General features: G+C 62.0%; 3 protein-coding genes across 6 annotated transcripts; all 3 read left to right on the top strand.

Annotated features, from left to right (window-relative positions):
- The first annotated feature begins 197 nt into the window (after nucleotides 1-197).
- Nucleotides 198-2920, top strand: CATIP (ciliogenesis associated TTC17 interacting protein). Its single transcript, XM_071747717.1, has 9 exons — nucleotides 198-373; nucleotides 605-844; nucleotides 977-1032; nucleotides 1332-1418; nucleotides 1572-1742; nucleotides 1925-2049; nucleotides 2139-2215; nucleotides 2312-2400; nucleotides 2660-2920. Exons 1-9 carry the CDS (start codon nucleotides 298-300, stop codon nucleotides 2900-2902), a joined length of 1164 nt encoding a protein of 387 aa, XP_071603818.1. The 5' UTR covers nucleotides 198-297; the 3' UTR covers nucleotides 2903-2920.
- A 484-nt stretch (nucleotides 2921-3404) lies between these two features.
- SLC11A1 (solute carrier family 11 member 1) lies at nucleotides 3405-10339 on the top strand. Its single transcript, XM_071747716.1, has 15 exons — nucleotides 3405-3925; nucleotides 4500-4633; nucleotides 5327-5449; nucleotides 6234-6353; nucleotides 6678-6784; nucleotides 6875-6945; nucleotides 7056-7123; nucleotides 7257-7412; nucleotides 7539-7697; nucleotides 7872-7961; nucleotides 8123-8242; nucleotides 8724-8873; nucleotides 8961-9034; nucleotides 9466-9619; nucleotides 9712-10339. The coding sequence occupies exons 1-15, from the start codon at nucleotides 3907-3909 to the stop codon at nucleotides 9820-9822; spliced, it is 1656 nt and encodes a 551-aa protein (XP_071603817.1). The 5' UTR covers nucleotides 3405-3906; the 3' UTR covers nucleotides 9823-10339.
- A 3211-nt stretch (nucleotides 10340-13550) lies between these two features.
- On the top strand, nucleotides 13551-17615 carry CTDSP1 (CTD small phosphatase 1). 4 transcript variants are annotated; one of them, XM_071747714.1, is made up of 8 exons: nucleotides 13646-13795; nucleotides 14856-14909; nucleotides 15143-15285; nucleotides 15456-15557; nucleotides 15796-15852; nucleotides 16346-16438; nucleotides 16714-16899; nucleotides 16994-17615. In XM_071747714.1, exons 1-8 carry the CDS (start codon nucleotides 13729-13731, stop codon nucleotides 17120-17122), a joined length of 831 nt encoding a protein of 276 aa, XP_071603815.1. In that variant the 5' UTR covers nucleotides 13646-13728; the 3' UTR covers nucleotides 17123-17615. The 4 variants fall into 4 exon arrangements, with proteins under 4 accessions (XP_071603814.1, XP_071603816.1, XP_071603815.1 ...); XM_071747712.1 differs by lacking the exon at nucleotides 13646-13795 and adding an exon at nucleotides 13856-14372; XM_071747713.1 differs by lacking the exon at nucleotides 14856-14909 and having other exon boundaries at nucleotides 13551-13755.

The following is a 17615-nucleotide window of genomic DNA, read 5'->3' as shown; positions in this document are numbered from 1 at the left end:
GGAGAGGGGGCACCTGGGTCCGGCCGGGCAGGTCTGGGGCCTGGGGCGGGGTGTCGGGGGGCTGCTGGGGTGGGGAGTGTTGGAGGGCTCTTGAAGGAGGATGGGGAGGGCGACAAGGGAGGGGGGGGGGGAGGCTGCAGGGACCGGAGGGAGGGGGGTGTCTGCTCTTCCCAACCTTCCCCCCTCCCCGCCCCCCCCTCCCGCCCCGGCAGGGTTACACGTGGGCAGCGGGGGCACAGCGCGGCTTGGTGCTGCCCTCTCACCTGGGGTCCGACAGGAGGAACCCCCAAGGGAGGCATGGAGCAGCACCCCAAGGGCCAGCAGGACACCCCAGCCCTCACGCAGGCAGCCGCCGAGCTCCTGAATCTCATCGGTGGGTGTCCCCATCCCCGGCCTCCCTCTTGTCCCATATGCTGTGCCCTGAGCAATAGCGGGTGGGGGGCACCGGCTAGGGGTGGGAGGAAGGGGGTCGTGGGGGCTTGAGCCGGATAAACGGTAAGGGACTCAGCCAAGCGAGTCCGAGAGAGCCAGAACTGAGGCAGGGAGGTGGCCTGGGCAAGGGTGACCGTCCCTCGGGGCAGGGTTGATCGTTACCCCCGGGCAGGGCCGGAGGAGCTGGAGCGCTGCCTGTTCACTGAGAGGCTGGAAGTGGTGGCAGCAGGGGATGAGCCGAGGGACCAGGCTGCAGGGGACCAGCCGGGGGACCAGACTATGGGCCAGTGGTGGGCAGCAGCTCAATGGGCACCCTACAAGAGGGCAGGCAAGCCGATGCGGAGCTGCCTCCTGGTGCGAGCCGGCTTCCGTGTCAGACGGGATGGCGTGCCCTGCTCCAGCACCCTCAAAGGTGAGCCAGGGGTGGCTTGGGATGTCCTTCCCCTTCCCAGGGCTGGAGCATCCCAGTCTCACTGGTACGCAGGGCTGGGAGTCACTGCTGCAGTGCCAGCCAGGTGGGCTGAGGGTGGCTTTTCTCTGCCAGCCTATGTGACCCCGCTGCTGGAGACCCTGGAGCAGGAGGAGCAGGAGCGTTTGGAGGTGATTGATGTGGTGGTGGCGTGTCACCTTGCCTGAGACCTGCCCCCTGCAGTCATGCCCTCTTGGGGGCTGTGCCCCATGCAAGGTCATGGTGGGCAGTCTGCTGTCCTCTCTCTGACATCAGCTCTGTCCCACCAGCCTAGTCCCCTTCTCCTATACTGGGTGGCAGCTGGCATGGGGACTTCCCCACAGTGCATCTGGCATGGTACCCTGACTGAAAGGGTTGATGGGATGTGCCACCTCGGAGAGGGAGTGCCTTGGCTCTTCCTTCCACTGTGTTCCCCCCACCCCTCCTGCAGCTCAGAGCACACCCGGTAGAGAGGAGGACCCATATGGTGTACCACGAGCATGGCATGACTGTCACCAAGACGCTCCAGGAAGGAGAGGTGAGTCTGAGTGGGAGTCTGTCCTCTCTGTCCCCCAGATGGGGAACATCCTGGGACCCACCCAGGGGTGTCCCCAGGCTCCATGGGCTCCATGTCCCTGAGGAGGCTGGAGCTGTGACTGTCCCACGAGGTGGTGGCTGGCTGTCTCTGCAGGCAGAACCACAGACCCGGAGCTTTTACTACCTCCGGGATGAGCTGCAGGGGCTGATGCCAGAAGGTGCCAGCATCCTGCTGCTGCGGGTGCTGGCATGCCAGCAGGCTGTGCCCCCTGGCCTCGTCTTCCCGACCATCGACACCGAGGGCCAACTCTGCACCTCCAGCTACGTGAGCCACTGGCCAGGGGAGCTCGTGGGGGAGGGAGTTTGGGTCAGATTGGGGGTGCTGGAGAATAATATGGGAGGTGGAAGTGAACCGAGTGTGGGTGATAGCATGGAAGGGCATGGGGATGGCACCTGGGGGCAGGGGTAACTCTGGGACAGGGATGACTACTGGTTGTGCTCCCCCAGCATGCCTTGGGCATCCAGCAGCAGTCAGTGGGCTCAGCAGAGTCAGAGGTGTTTGTGATGGAGCGAGCTGTGCACGCCAGGGCAGGCACCTCCACCATCTGGCACAGCAGCTTCCTCCCCAATGGGTATGGGCTGGGGTCCAGCCGGGGTCACCCCCAGTCCTGTCAGCCTGGTGGGGAACCACAAGGGGGGTCACCATCTCTTTTCCTCATAGGCGTTTGGTCCGACGGGTGCAGGTCGGCTCCCCGATGCTGGTGCTTCTGCAGAATGAGTCTGCCCCTGGTGAAACAAGTATGGAGGGGTGTGGGAGGCTTGTGCCCCCCAGCACGGGCAGCTCCTGCCTGCGGTCTGACTGGGGAACACCCTGCCCTACTTTTTTGCTACCAGGTGAGGTCGAGCCCCAGCCTCCCTCTCCCAAACAGCCCCTGGACTGGGAGGAGGACATCCAGCTTTATTCCTGGTTCCTGAACAGGAAGGTGAGATGGAGGGGACAGGGGGTTGTGCCATTCCACAGCAGGGTCTCCCCTGGGGTGCCCAGGGGGCACAGTGGGGATCAGGCTGGCCAGCACACACCCTTCTCCCCACCCCAAGCTCCTCAGAGTGGAGAAGAATGCAGGGCAGGCATCCTGCCCACCCCCACTATCCTGGCACCGTGGCTGGGGGGCACACTGATGCCCGGGGCAGGGAACATCAGGGCCTTTGCCCAACTTGCCCACCTTGCCCACCTCACCGCAGGAGGAGCTAGAAGCATCCCACACTGAATACCTCCAGCAGCACCCCGAGTTCTGGGCAGTGCTGGACGACTTCATCCAGGCCGTGCTTCTGCGGCAGCCCTGCGACCTCATCTCCTTTGCCGCCCAATTCTTTGCCCCATTCAATCGCCAGCGCCCCCCTGGGAGCCGCTTTGCCTGTGCCAGAGTTGCCAGACACCCTCTCCGCGGTCCCCTGCCTCACCACCCTCCAGCTAAGGGGGAATAAAGCTGTCAGTGCTGCCTGTCCAGGTCTGTTTGCTTTGGAGAAACTGAGGCAGGGGAGGGCAGGACGTGCTGAGTTCTGTGCTACCCCCACTGCCACTGTTCCAACCTCGAAGGGACCCTGATGTCCTGCCTGCTGCCTGGGCTCTTCCAGTTCCTGCCTTGGGCAGGGTGTGCCTGGGACATACCCTGGGGCAGAGCCAGGCTCACAACCCTGAGCCCACCATCACCTCACATCTCCCTGGGGGCAGATCTCAATGCCTACCTCTCTGTGGGGCACGGCTCAGTGGTAGAGAGGTGCCCTAAAGAGGCAGACGATACCACCCAGGCACCCATTAAGTCCATCTGGAGTGCTCCTGCTCCCACCTCCACAGCAAGGAGGGTCCTGGGGATGGGATGCCCCACAGCCTGACCCGCAACTGCACCAAGCACCTCACCTTTGGTGTGATGGCCCCCTCAGAGATGGCATAAGCGCTCTGTGCCTCAGAGCCAGCCTGGTGGGGTACCCCCCCGCACTGCAGCTGAGGATGCATTTTGACCTAGTCACACATTTGTGAAATTCATGCCTGGTTCCTCCTCACTCCCACTCCTTCAGCCTTTCCCCTGATGGTGTGGGGCCAGCCCGGCCTCCCCATGCTGTGGGACACTATCCCCTGTCCCCCCAGCCACCCAAGGTGCAGGAACTCTGGCATGTCATGAAAGGTGACAGGCAGGCATGCTCCCACCCCCCTGGTGTGGGTTATCCGTGTTTGCACATGACTGGGGGAAAGAGGCAATGGGTTACCCACTTCCTGGCGTAGGGTGAGGAAACTGAGACCATGCTTACTCAAAGGACCCAGCCCCCACCAGGCACGTTCCTTTTCCAAGCAGGCGAGGTGAGGAAGGAGCACTTCCTTCTCCTCCTCCTTGGGAGGGCAGCTGGGGGGTCGTTTAAAATCTGTGTGGCCAGAATTGCACCCAGTGTCAAGATCATTGCTCCCCGGTACCACCTCCAGATCGGACCCAGGCATGGCATCACTGGAGCCAGGTGAGCCCCATGACATGTGGGTCCCCCCATGCCTCCTTCCCTTCCCTAAGACCCTCCCCTTCCCTCCACTCCAGGACCGCTGGCTCTGCTCTCCCCTCCCTATGGGCATCATCTTTTCCAGACTGTCCTGCTTCCCCACCTGTCCCTGTTCTCTCTTCCCCCAAGTTCATCCATGATTCTCCCATGCTCCTAGGATACGGGTGGGCTGCAGCGGGATTGGAACTAGTACCAACCCTTTGTCCCCCCTCCTCCATGACCACCCAGCAGCAAGATCTGGAACAAAGTCCTCTCCTGTCCCTTTGTTCTTGGACTAGTAAAGACTGGGCTGGGACCAAGGGTTTTTAGGGACACCTGAGCTGGAGGTGGCATCCAAACCCTTTGAGTAGCCACTGGCATCCCCCATATGGTCACTCTCATGGCGCATGGAAAAGAAAAATGGAGCTCCTCCCTCATGCGCCTCACCGGGCAGGGACAGATGGGACTTGGGGAAAGGCGGTACTATGGCTGGCAGCCACCAGTGTCCTTGTCCCCTGGCGGGCTGCCACCTACCCTCCTCCTTTGCCTTGTGCCCCAGGCCTCACCGCATCCCTGAACCAGGGCCAAGCCCAGGCTTACAGCACCAGGGGGAGCCCCGTGCCCCCACAGCACCGTGGCACCCAGGATCAGACCTACCTGGACGAGCTCATCAGCATCCCCAAGGGTGGCAGGGTAGGTGCTGCCAGCTCTCCCTGAGAGGTCTCCCTGAGGTTAGGCAGAGGCAGGGTAAGGGAGTCAGTCCCTCAAAGACCGTGGGGGCGGGCAAAGAGCAAGGGGGGAGACATCAGTGTCCCCAGACACAGCTCAGGCAAAGCACGGCCCCAGGGTGAGCATTTCCTCACTTAAAGGTTCTCAGGTGGGGCAACAGAGGCATGAGGCAAGGTGCTACCCAGGGATCACCCTTCTGCTTTCATACCTCCTGAGCTCCCTGTCCCAGGCCACCCATGCCCAGCCCAGCAGCACTTCCCCTAGCTTCCTACACCCTGCCAGCCCCACCATCCCCTGCCAGTCCTGGGGAAGGGAGAAGGGAAAGGGAGAAGGGTTCCCCTGGCAGGAGGGGCGGTAAAAGCAGGACTTGGCAGTGGGATCCCATGGAACACAATTAATGGTGCCCGACAGCCTCAGGAGCCCCTGGAAATCGCTGCCCAACCTGTCTCCATGTGGGATGGGGAGGGGGTCTCACTGCCCCTCAGCACTGCTGCTAATGCAGAGGGGATGGGAGGCAGGAGTGTCTTCTGGGTGTGAAATGAGACTGTGAAGGCAGTGAAGGGCTTCCCAGCAACAGGCTAGAAAGGACAGGGGGTGCAGCTGGGAGGCACTGGGTTTGAATGGGAGCTCCTCACTGGCCTGCTTGCCTTGTCCCAGCCTGGTTTCAGCTTTAGGAAACTCTGGGCTTTCACTGGTCCTGGTTTCCTCATGAGCATCGCCTACCTGGACCCAGGCAATGTGGAGTCAGACCTGCAGTGTGGGGCAGTGGCGGGATTCAAGGTGAGCCCTGAGCACCCCCAGTCCGAGGGTCAGGAAGCTGTTGGGGGTTTCGTAACCACTCCTGTCCCAATGGCTGCCAGCCCCATGACAACCTGGCTTCCCCAGCCCCGGGAACAGGAAGAGAAATTGTGCATGGGGAGAGGTTGGCAAAGGGGGAGGGCACCCAGGGGTGCCACATCTCTGCCTGGGTTGGGGACCATAGGATCTTTTTGGTTGGAAAAGACTTTTAAGATCATAAAGTCCAACCATTAACACAATGCTTCTTAGTTCACCACTAAACCATTTCCCTCAGCACCACATCTTTGTGGTGCTTTAAAATACCTCTAGGGATGGTGTCTTCACCACTTCCCTGAGCAGCCTGTTCCAATGCTTGACAACCCTTTCGGTAAATAAATTTTTTCCAGTATCTAATCTGAACCTTCCATGGCACAACTTGAGGTCATTTACTCTTGTTCTATCCCTTGTTACTTGGGATAAGAGACCAACACCCATCTGGCTACAACTTCCTTTCAGGGAACTGCAGAGAGGGATAAGGTCTCCCTTCAGCCTTCTCTTTCCCAGGCTGAAAAGCCCAAGTTCCCTCAGCTGCTCCTCACACAAGCTGTGCTTCAGACCCTTCACCACCAGACCATATCCACCGCCTCTGGGCTTCTCCTTCCCCTGTCCCTGGGCTGGTTGATAATCTTACTGGGAGCCCCTGGCATCCAGACCCTGCCTGGTGCCGGATGCCTGGTGCCCAGCCCCTGCTGCCTCCCTCCCTCTCTGTCTCCCTCCCATCCCCCAGCTGCTCTGGGTGCTGCTGTGGGCCACCATCCTGGGGCTGCTGTGCCAGCGCCTGGCCATCCGGCTGGGTGTGGTGACGGGGAAGGACCTGAGTGAGATTTGCTACCTCTATTACCCCAAGGTGAGCAGCCACCGGGAGCCCCCTCGGGGGATCACAGTGTGGGAGACCCCACGCTTGGGCTGGTGGCAGTCCTGGCAGGGATGGGGGAGCAGGACTGCAGGGGGGGCGCAGGGGGAGAAAGCAGAAAGATGCTGGGGGATGGGGAGGGGGGCGCAGGCCAAGATTTAAGATCCATCTTGAACCCCATGTTGTGGGAGAGACTTGAGGGGTCTCCCAGGGTGCGAACACTGCTCTGGGTGGCTAGCCACAGGCTGGGGTCAGGGACAGTGGTCTCCACCCTGTATGCTGTGCTCACCCACCCAGGGTCTTCACTGGCCCCTTTAGGTGCCCCGCGTGCTGCTATGGCTCATGATCGAGATTGCCATCATTGGCTCCGACATGCAGGAGGTGATTGGAACAGCCATCGCCTTCAGTCTGCTCTCAGCTGGCCAGTAAGCCATCCCACCAGGACCCCCCACCCCCCTCATGGCCCCAATCCTCCAAGGGGCATGTATGTAACACTGCCCCTTGTCATCCCACAGCATCCCTCTCTGGGGTGGGGTCCTCATCACCATCGTAGACACCCTTTTCTTTCTCTTCCTCGACAAGTATGGTGAGTACCAGGGTAGAGAAAAAGGAGGGAAATTTTTCCTGGGCAGCCTAGGTGCTGAAGTGGCACCAGTGTCCCCTGCTCTGTCTCACCCCAACTCTCAACCTCTCTAGGACTCCGTAAACTGGAGGCTTTCTTTGGCCTCCTCATCACCATCATGGCCCTGACCTTTGGCTACGAGGTGAAGAGGGGAGAAGGGGACACCTCTTTCCCTGCAGAGTGCTAGCAGAGGACCCCCACAAGGCACTCCTCCTGGCACCAGGCTGCAGCAGGAGGAGTGCCAACTCACAGTGCCCCTTTCCGCTGGTCTCCAGTATGTGCTGGCAAGACCAGGGCAGGTGGAGGTGTTGAAGGGCATTTTTCTGCCTTACTGTCTGGGCTGTGGGCGAGAGGAGCTTCTTCAGGCTGTGGGCATTGTTGGTGCCATCATTATGCCTCATAACATCTTCCTCCACTCCTCCTTGGTCAAGGTGAGACCAAGACACTGACATCCCAGGATGTCTCAGGGGACACTTGGTGGGGACCAGCTGGTCCTGGCTGTGGGACTGGGCGTGTGTGCCTGACCCCATGGCACCCATGTTACCTGCTGTTCCCAGACAAGGGTGATTGACCGGTCCAAGAAGGAGGCAGTGCAAGAGGCCAATACATATTTCCTGATCGAGTCCTGCCTGGCCCTCTTTGTCTCCTTTCTCATCAACCTCTTTGTCATGGCTGTCTTCGGCGAGGCTTTCTACCATCAGCGAAACGAGGATGTGGTGAGTGTCACCATGTGCCTGTGGGGAGATAATGTCTGCATCCAGCTGAGGAGACAGGCAGAGTGAGCATCCCTGGAGGAGTGGGTGTCCTCATCCCTGAGATGTGGTGTGGGGGTGGGGTGTCTGTGGGGGCTACTGAGTGGACATCATGCGTGTGCCCACCGTGCCTTGCAGCGCAACAAGTGTATCAACAGCAGCATCAGCCACTACGCCAACATCTTCCCTACCAACAATGAGACGGTCTCTGTGGATATCTACCAGGGGGTGAGTGGTCTTGGGGTTGTGCCCAGCAGGCATCTGTAACCACTCAGGGACATAGCACTCCCACCCATTGACCTCTGGGTCTGGGGGTTATGACCCCACTGAGAGACTGGGAGCTGACTGGGGTGGGACTTTGGCATACCCATGGGAGTGTCTCCACACAGGGTGTCATCCTGGGATGCTATTTTGGGGCAGTGGCACTGTACATCTGGGCCATTGGGATCCTGGCAGCAGGGCAGAGCTCCACAATGACCGGGACCTACGCGGGACAGTTTGTCATGGAGGTAAGGGGCAGGAATGCTGGCCCTCACCCTCAAGGAGAGCAGCTGGGAAGGAGGGAAATCACGAGTGAGGGGTCCTAGAAGCACACCTCCCAGCGGTATTTGGCAGAATGAATTGTCCCTCATTCCGGCCGGGAGCCAGGCACAGGGGTATTGTCCACCCAATGGATCGCACCTTGTTGGCACCAGGGTCCCCGGGAAGTGGGATGGGGATGATGCCCACCTATTGTCGCGGCACAGCCACCCCCGCCCCCTGTGACACGCCCTCCCAGAGGCACCCTGTGGCTCCCTAATGATCCCGTTTGCTTAATGAGCTGGAACTGACACCTAGCGGGGCCCGGCAGCCCTGCAGGGCTTGTTCGGCGCCCTGGCACAGAGGAAGGGGTGATGCACTCCTCGTGTGCCTCCGAGACAGCACTTGGGAGGACCACCCTGGAGCACAACGAGGGGTAAGGGGTGCAGGTTTCGCCGTGTCCATCCACAGGGCTTCCTGCAGCTCCGCTGGTCTCGCTTTGCACGGGTGCTCTTCACCCGCTCCTTTGCCATTCTGCCCACTGTTTTCGTGGCTGCCTTCAGGGATGTCAGTCATCTCACAGGCATGAACGACCTGCTCAATGTCCTCCAGAGCATCCTGGTAAGGGGGGAGGGGGGGGGAAGACTGCCTGCACCCCAACAGCCCTTCCTGACAGCCTTGCCCCTCTTCACCCCACTCTTTTTCCAGCTGCCCTTTGCTGTCCTGCCTGTCCTCACCTTCACCAGCCTGCGCCCACTAATGCAGGACTTCACCAACAGCCTGTGAGTGTCAGAGTCGGGGGGAGGCACAGAGCAGCATGCCCCAGATTTAAGGACCCTCCCTTTGGCCCATTCTGCCCACCCTAAACCACACCATGGGGGAAATTGGTATGTTGGCTTTGTGGTAGGAGGGAGCATGTTAATTCCCACATGCCCAGGGCAGCAAGAGTGGGACAAACCCTATCACTGCCCTCTCCATCACAATGCCATGCCTGGTCCTTGCCACAAGTCCTCAGCAATCTCCTGCCACTGCCAGCCCTGCATTCACAGGGCAACCAAAACCTACACCCATAACCCCATCATAAGGGAGCAGTATTGCCATAGGGTGCCGAGACTACCTGTCTGGGGACCCCAGATCTCCCAGACCACTGTGCCCAGTAGCACACGGGATGGGGGCTCTGCCTTGGCACTGATGCCTGCTCCCCTGCCCACAGCCCCGGGAAGGTGCTAATGACCCTCATCACAGGGCTGGTCTGTGCCATCAACATCTACTTCGTCGTGGACTTCCTGCCCACCCTGCAGGGCTTTGAGTACTACATCCCCCTGGGCCTGCTGCTGGCCGCCTATGTGGCCTTTGTCACCTACCTGGTAGGGCTGGCACCACAAAAAGGGGTGGCTGGGGGGGGGGTGTGACCTCCCCAGTAGGTACCCACCCCCCTCACCCTCTTTGCCCTACACAGATCTGGACTTGCAGCATTGCACATGGAGCCGGGTTTCTTGCCCAGGGCCGCCACAGCCGGTTCAGCTTTGGCGTCTCCCTCGACCCACCGGTGCTGGCAGGGACCCAGTGACAGACCCTGTCCTCTCCTACTGTCCCCCACTCCCTGCCCAGCACAGCCCCCACACCAATTTGATGCCACACCAAGCCCCGGGAATTACATTCTGGCCATAAGGAAGCAAGGAAAGGGTTAACAGCCAGGCAGACGTCCCTCCAACCTATTAGAGCCCCTTCCCCAAATCAGGGTGCTGTGCTGGTCGAGGCTGTATGCTGAGAGGGAAGGGGGGGAGCAACGGGAGGTGTCCCCAGCCCTTAGCACAGATGCTTCAGCGAGTAAGTGGGCCCCGGAGACCTCCCTTCCTCATTAGTGCCAGGAGTCGCAGGTCCCTGGGACCGCTAATTACCGCCCGAGACCGCTAATTACCGCCCGGGACCGCTAATCACCTCCCGGGACCGCTACCATCAACCCTCCCTGCCCGGGAGGGCCAGGGCCACCAGCCTCTCCACCGGACCGGCTAGAACCCCACGGAGGGCTCCTGAATTCGGGTTGTGGGGGAGGAAGGAGCGTCTGATAAATGGCATGTTTGTGACCTGGCCTCAACCTCGCTGATGCTGCGCGCCTCAGGGCGGGGACCCCCATGGCCTCGCCCCGTGCCCTATAGCGGACCCTTTGCCCCGGGATGGGGGGCTCGGTGCGGGGTTGTATACACACACACGTGGCCGTGGGGATATGTGAGGGCGAGGGCTTAGCCCAGTCCTCTGCATTGCCCCGGGAGGGAGAGGGGAGGTGGGAGCCCCCACCGTGCCCTCTCGTCCCCGGATGCCCCGTTTCCCGCCTGCCAGCCCCACCGGATGCGGATGCGGGGCCGCTCAGGCCACCCCCGGGGGTGGCCGTCGCTCGTACTCCCCCTCCAGCCCCGTACCCCGGGTGGGGGGTCCCACCGCGCTTCGCCCCCCGCCGCGGCCCGAACTTGCGAGACGCTCCCTGGCTGTTTCAAGGCTCCCCCCTCTCCCCGGCACCCCACCCCAAAATACCCCTTCTCAAAGCTGCCCGGACGGGGGTGGAGAGGGGTGGAATTTTGGGGGGGGGAGAAGGGGCGGACCCTCCCCACCCCGTGCCCACCCTCTCCTGGGCAGGCACCCCCCTTCTTCTCGCTCCCGGGGCCGCGCTTGTTTATGTGAAGAATTCCCCCTTCCTTAAAAGGGCGATGTTGGCCGGGGTGGGCGGTGCTTCCCCCCGCCTCAGCGTTGGCCCTGCCTCGGCCTGCGGGAAGGCGGAGTCAGAGCGGTGGGGCCCACAGAAAGGCGGGGCTGTGGGTCGCCTGCCCCTTCTCCCCTCCCTGTCTTCCTCCATAAGGGGCGCAGCTGACCCTCATCGTTGGGGCTGCTACCGGTTCTGGGGAGGAGCAGGAACGAGGACTACCTCCTGGCACGCTGTTTCCACAAACCTTCCCAATGCCTACCTCCTTCCCCCCCGCCTTTTCCTAGCCTAGGGTGTCCGTTTCCGATGGTACAGGAGTGAGGGGTCCTTCAGGGATTGGGGCAGAGAAGCTTGGGGCCATCCTCAGAGACCGTGGGGTTGCGGGGTGCTGGGGTCTCGAGGGTGGAGGGAGCAGCCCCATAACTTGTCTCGAGGGGCAGGGGTCCCCAGGGTTGTGCCTCCAGGGATTGCCTTTCTCCTGCCAGAACCCCCAGACCAGGGCACCCCCACTTCCTGGGACACCTGCCTGGCCCCGGGTCTTACCAGGAGGTGTCCAGCCGCAGGCCTCGTCTGTGGCAGACTTTCCAGAGCCACGGTCAGCTGTGGGAACAGCATCCAGGACCCTAGGTAGACTGGGGATGATGGGGGGGAGGGAGCACGGAACAGTCCCTTGGCTCCCAGCTGATGGGTGCCTGGTACCTTTCTGCCCTGTACCCACACCCCATGTGTCCACCTGGGGTCTGCCTGCCTCTGGCCTGGGCTGAGGGTGCAAGATGAGGCCCATGTACCCCCAAGGTCCACGTCCCCAGGATGTGGACAGCATCCTCCATTGCTCCCCAGCTGCCACATCTGTCCCAGAGCTGGCAACAAACCTGGAACCGATGCTTCGACTTCTGCTGCAGGCATCTGGCCTGGAGATTTTCCTAATTACATTAATTAGAGGACAGGCAGGGCCTGACTGAGCTGGAGCTGCTGCCCGTGTATGGCTCATCAGAGAAAGGAACAGGACTCGGCCAGAGGTCCAGCAGGGGGGACAGAGCGGTGTGCAGCCTACACGACAATACCCACGGCGAGCGCTGTCCCCTGGCAGGGCCGGCAGCACAGCCCGGCCCGGCCAGCCCAGCGGGGAGGCGGCAGGCATCCGGCCCGGCTCCACCTGGGCTGAAAGAGTACCACAGGTCAGCCCGAAATAGCGGAGGAGACACAGCCCCTTCCTTCCTCATCCTCCCGCCGGGCAGGGGAGGCAGCTGTCTCCCTATCCAGCACTGCCGAGGGGCAGGGAAACTGAGGCACGATCGCTGCCTACCCTCGGAGCAGGCGGAGGAGGTGGGAGGACGTCGTGTTCCGGTTGGCAGCCGCAGTCCCGTACCATATCTGTCCCGGTTCCCCCGGGGTTTGTGGTACTGGGATGCGGTTTCCACCACCTGCCTGGTCCTCCCGGCCCCGCAGTATCCCGCACACCGTGGGGTGTGAGGGAACTTCCCAATGCCGGGCCCCATTTCTCAGAGTGGTCACCGAGGGACATGGGACATGGGCCGTGCCCCTATGTGTCCCAGACTAGCAGGTCCCCTTCCAGCCCCATTTCCCAGGGGCTGCTGGGGATGGATGAGCCCCAGGGAAATGGAGGGGCGGAGCAGTACCAGGGGGTGGTCTCCGCAGGCACTGACACCTCCCCAGTATCCCCGGTCCCCCCCGGGCGAGAAAGAACGACTCCAGCCCCTGAAGATCCCAGACCGCAGGTGGCAGAGGGAAAAAGAGTACAAACAACCTCAGAGCTCAGAGCCACCGAGAGCTGTCAGGACTCGGCCGGGCTTGCAGGCGTAGAAGGGGCTAGAGAGACACCCCCAGTTCATGGGGGCTTTGGGAGGAATCAGTTTTCCTGAGAGTGTGGATGCATTCTCAAGCTCCTGGTAAAAGATGTTTTACGGAAAGCATCTGGAAACAGCCTTCCCTCTGAAGGCGGGAGAGGAAGAATTACAGGTATATATTGATTATATATATATATACTAATTGCCCAAATAATTGGGAATTTCAGGAGAAAGAGGATAAGAAATAAAAAAAAAAAAAAACAGGAGGTTATTGGTGCAGTGCCCCAGCACCTGTTGCCCAGTACAGTGGTCTGCAGTAGCAATGGGGAGCCGTGGCCGGGGAGGGGCAAGCTGGGGACTCCCCCCCCAAAACAATCTGAAGCCACAGTGTCCAGGGGTCTCTGCTGCAGGAGACACCCAGCACGGGGGCGGTTTTATGTGCCGGGGTTGGCTGGAGGAATCCTTCTCTCCTTCCCTAGGGCTGCCAGCTGGACTGGGGGGACACCTGGGGGATGACAACACAGTCGATCCTGTCTCTATCATCCCGGAGCCGAGTGGGTGTAGGTGAGCCCGGGTGTCTGTCTGGCGGCGACCCCCGTAACCACCACCACGGCGCAATGGGGTCCTTCCCGGCTAAAACCTGAGACACAGACCCCCCCTCTAGAATCCTCTACTGGTCCCTTCTCCTGCCAGCGGGGACCCCCCGCTCCTCCCCCGCGGGGCGGGAGGCGGAGGTGGGAGGAGGAGAGGGCCCCCCCACTCGGTGTTGCCCTTTTAAGGGGTTCCTTGAAACCGCGCCCGGGTTCCATGTTTGCAGCCCCAGCCCGGGCGGAGGAAACTCCATGTTGTAACAAAGTTTCCTCCGCGGCGCCGCTCCCGCGCCCACCGCCCCGCGCCGCCGCCGGCCCCCCGCCCCGCCTCCCCCCCCCCCGCCCGGGGGGGGCCGCCCCCTCCCACCCCCTCGGAGCCCATGGAGCACCAGTCCATCATCGCCCAGGTTAGCAGAGAAGAGGGGAGCGCCCCACTGCAAGAGAAAGGTAACGCGGGGGGGGAGGTTTCCCCCCTTTTCGCTCCTGCGCCGGGGGGTGATGATCCCCAGGGTGTCCGAGGTGTTTTGGCATCGGGGGAGGACTGGGGGCCTGCAGGAGGCTGTTCCGGAGATGTGATGAGTTGAGGGCGGTCTCAGCCTGCTTCGTGTATCGCGCTGCCCCAGGGCTAGAGTGGGATACGATGGAGCACGGAGAGGGCCACGGTTTGGAGGGAGGGGAGTTGTCTGTATCCTCCTGGGCGCCGTGGGCTGTACCCTGGACCCCCGCGAACGCCGTCATCGACCTGGGGTGGTCATGGTGCTGCTCGGGCCCCGGTGTCTCTGCGCTGTTTTCTCCGCAGCCGGGTGCGGGGTGCAGACACCGCCGGGGTGGTGGGGGGAAACTGAGGCAGAGGGGGGGAACCGAGCGCTAGGCGTCTCGCTGGAGCCCACGAAACAACTCGGAGACCCGTCCGGGGTTTTGGCGGGGAGTGTTGCCAGTTCTCCTGCCCGACGCGGGATGCTGCCGGCCCGTCTGGGGACCTGGAGAGTGCCAAGCGTGGGAACGGTGTCCATCCCCAGTAGGGGTTGGTCTTGCCTCACAGGGCTGCTGGGGCACGGGTGCCTTGTCCGGCTTCTGGGGGTGGGACAAGCAGGGGGAAGCTGCGGCTCCTGGCCCGGGCTGGGGGCAGGATCCCGCCCCCTGGGCCGGTGGGAGAGGGGCTGGATCCGCTGTGCTGCCTTGGGCGGGCAGGAGCTGCCCCTCTGCCTCAGTTTCCCTTCCATGGGCCAATGGGGGCTGTGGAAACAGTGCCCAGGGGCGAGCACTTCGTTCTGATTGGTCTCTCTCCTCCAGTACGCTCGAACCGGCCAATGAGAGGGGGAGCTGCCGGGGGGGAGGGGGGCGGGGAGAACAGGGGCTCTGTGCCCCTCCTACTCCAGCGAGGCCCCTCCCACAGGGCCACCCCCCCTCGTGTCTGTGCCCCCCGGCGGGGACAGCAGGGACGAACCCGGGATCTGTGGTTCCCCCTCGTGCGGTGCTAGGTCGAAGCCCTGCTGTGTTATTGTAGGGTCTCTAGGCGTGCATGGATGTCCACGGGGGTCTCCTGTGCGACTACGGCAGGGTGAGGGGATGTGGGGGATCTATGGACACCTGTGTCTGCCACACTGCCCTGGCATCAGCCCTTGGCAGGGGCAGGAAGGGCAGCTGGATGGGTGCCTGGGACCAATAAGGGTGCGGGGGGGGGTGTCCACTGGTACCTTTTGTGCTGACAGCACAACCTTCCTCGCTTTCTTGGGATGGGTGGGATCCCTGGGTGTGCCACTTGCCCCCTTACCCCTTATCCCTCCTCTGCAGGTAACCAGGCCCCCACCAAGAAGCCACGGAGCCGCAGCATCCTCCAGTCACTGTTCTGCTGCCTCTGCCGTGATGAGGGCGAGCCCTGCACCGGCACCACCAGCGCCCCACTGCTGGTGGAGGAGAATGGGGCCCTGCCCAAGGTAACATCACACTGGGCACCCCCAGCCTGGCACTGGGGACAGGACACGGGTGGGGCCATGGGCTGCCCAGCCCTAGCACTTTTCCTATGCCAGGTTGAGGGGTGAAGGGGCCACCTCACCACCCTTCTGACCCCCAGGTTTGGCTGTGTTCCCCTTTTCTCTCACTGCAGGTTGCTGTCAGACACCTCCTACCTGAGATAAAGCCGCAGGATGCCAGCAAGCTGTGTGTGGTCATCGACCTGGATGAGACGCTGGTGCACAGTTCCTTTAAGGTGGGGGAAACCTCATCCCACCCTATTTCTCCTACCTCATGCCTTCCTGCTCTGATCTGTCACCCCCCAAGTGATTTACAGCACCCAAGCACCCACAAACAGCCCCTGGCACAGCCCTGCTGCGTTGGATGGGGTGTCCCTGTCAGGGGACTGTGGGGGGGCAGAAGGGGGCAGAAGACAGGCAGCATGTGGGCAGGGGGGTACCTGCCCAGCACTGATCCCTCTGTGCCCTCTTTAGCCGGTGAACAACGCTGACTTCATCATTCCTGTGGAAATCGATGGCATCATGCACCAGGTAATGGGGGTGTGTCTGGTGGGTGGGGGCCACAGCCCCCCCTGCTCTCTTCCTGGGGACCAGGAGCTGTCCCAGTGCTCTGCACTGAGGCACAGCTGGGGGTGTCAGGGTGCCAGGGCTGGTACACTGGGGGCAGAGGTGGATGGCCCCCCTTCCCAGCAGGGTGGGGAGGTGAGGGAGGTCCTGGCACGGTACTCTCCTGCAATGGTCAGCCCTGGGTTCAAGTAATCCAGGATAGGCTGTGGTCTGGGCAGTCAGCCTGTTCTTGGTTACTTGGCTCTGGAGCCGACTGGACGCTTCACCCAGGACGTGCCCTCGAAGCTGTGGCGTCTCCCAGCCCTCATGGGGCAGCCCCCATGGTACAGGGCACCGGCAGTCTTTTGCCCCCTTCCCCAGCTGGGAGCTGCTGGCTGGGATGAGGGATACAAGTATCCCTGAGGGGGTGGGTACTGGGGAGTGGGCCAGTGCCCACGGTGCTGCCCACTGCCCTCAGGTGTACGTGCTCAAGAGGCCACACGTGGATGAGTTCCTGCAGCGCATGGGTGAGCTCTTCGAGTGCGTGCTCTTCACTGCCAGCCTGGCCAAGGTGAGTACCCCTGCAGTTCCCATGCCTGGCCACTTCCATGCTGGCACAGCTCTCCTCACCTGCCCACCCATGGGCATTGCTGACCCTTTGTCTCTTGGCTACCTGCAAGCAGCGTCACACCATGCTGCCTGCCTGCCTCTCCAGGGGGCTGGCCAGGGAAACTGAGGCATGAGGCGAGGTGGCACCAGCACCAATGGAGAGCTGGGTGCCAGCATCACCATGGGATGGGCACAGTGGCATGGTGTGCCCCTGTGACCTCCTTCCCATGCCTGCAGTACGCAGACCCCGTGGCTGACCTGCTGGATAAATGGGGGGCTTTTCGGGCACGGCTTTTCCGGGAATCCTGTGTCTTCCACCGTGGCAACTACGTGAAGGACCTGAGCCGCCTGGGCCGTGACCTGCACCGCATCATCATAGTGGACAACTCACCTGCATCCTACATCTTCCACCCTGATAATGCCGTATGTAGCCCTGGGGGGAGGCTGGGGAGGGGAGGTTGGAAGGGGGCTGGCAGGGGCTCCCCCCCTCATCCGCCACCCCCTGATATGCCTGTAGGTGCCAGTGGCCTCCTGGTTCGATAACATGGCGGATACAGAGCTGCTGGACCTGCTGCCCTTCTTCGAGAGGCTCAGCAAGGTGGAGGATGTGTACGCAGTGCTGAAGAAGCAGCGGACTAACAGCTAGTGGCCTCCCCCACCACTCCGACCGCTGCCGGGGGTGGCACTGCTGTGGCAGCTGGGTGCCTTATTCTTACGGGGGAGGTCCTGGTGTGCCCCCTGGTCATCCTCCCCAGCCCCGGTGGGCATGGGTGCCTTCCTTGCCTGCTGGTGGTGGGAGATGTGGGTGCCCCCCTGCCTGGGAGATGCATGTTCCCTTCCTGCAGAGGAGCAGGGGCCATGGGTGACCCTCTGCCTTGCTGTGCTGAGGACCTATGGGGGAGGGTTCTGTCCTCCCCCCACTGTCACACATCCCTCCCAACCTCTGTCCTCCCTCCCCAAAACGGTTCTCAGGTCCTTTTCCCCTTCATGTCTCCCCAAGTGGGGAAGAGGGGTCAGCAGCTGCTGCTTTCCACTGCCTTTGGGGGGGACTAGGACCCCCCCAACCAGGCCCTGCCTGCTAGGAGGGGCTTTTGTCCTTTGGTTCCTAACTGCAGGGGGGGCACAACAGGGTTAACCCC

The sequence above is a fragment of the Heliangelus exortis genome, chromosome 6, assembly GCF_036169615.1.
Source record: "Heliangelus exortis chromosome 6, bHelExo1.hap1, whole genome shotgun sequence".
Taxonomy (NCBI): domain Eukaryota; kingdom Metazoa; phylum Chordata; class Aves; order Apodiformes; family Trochilidae; genus Heliangelus; species Heliangelus exortis.
The sequence above is the reverse complement of the archived record's forward strand: the minus strand, read 5'-3'. Positions and strand labels throughout refer to the sequence as shown.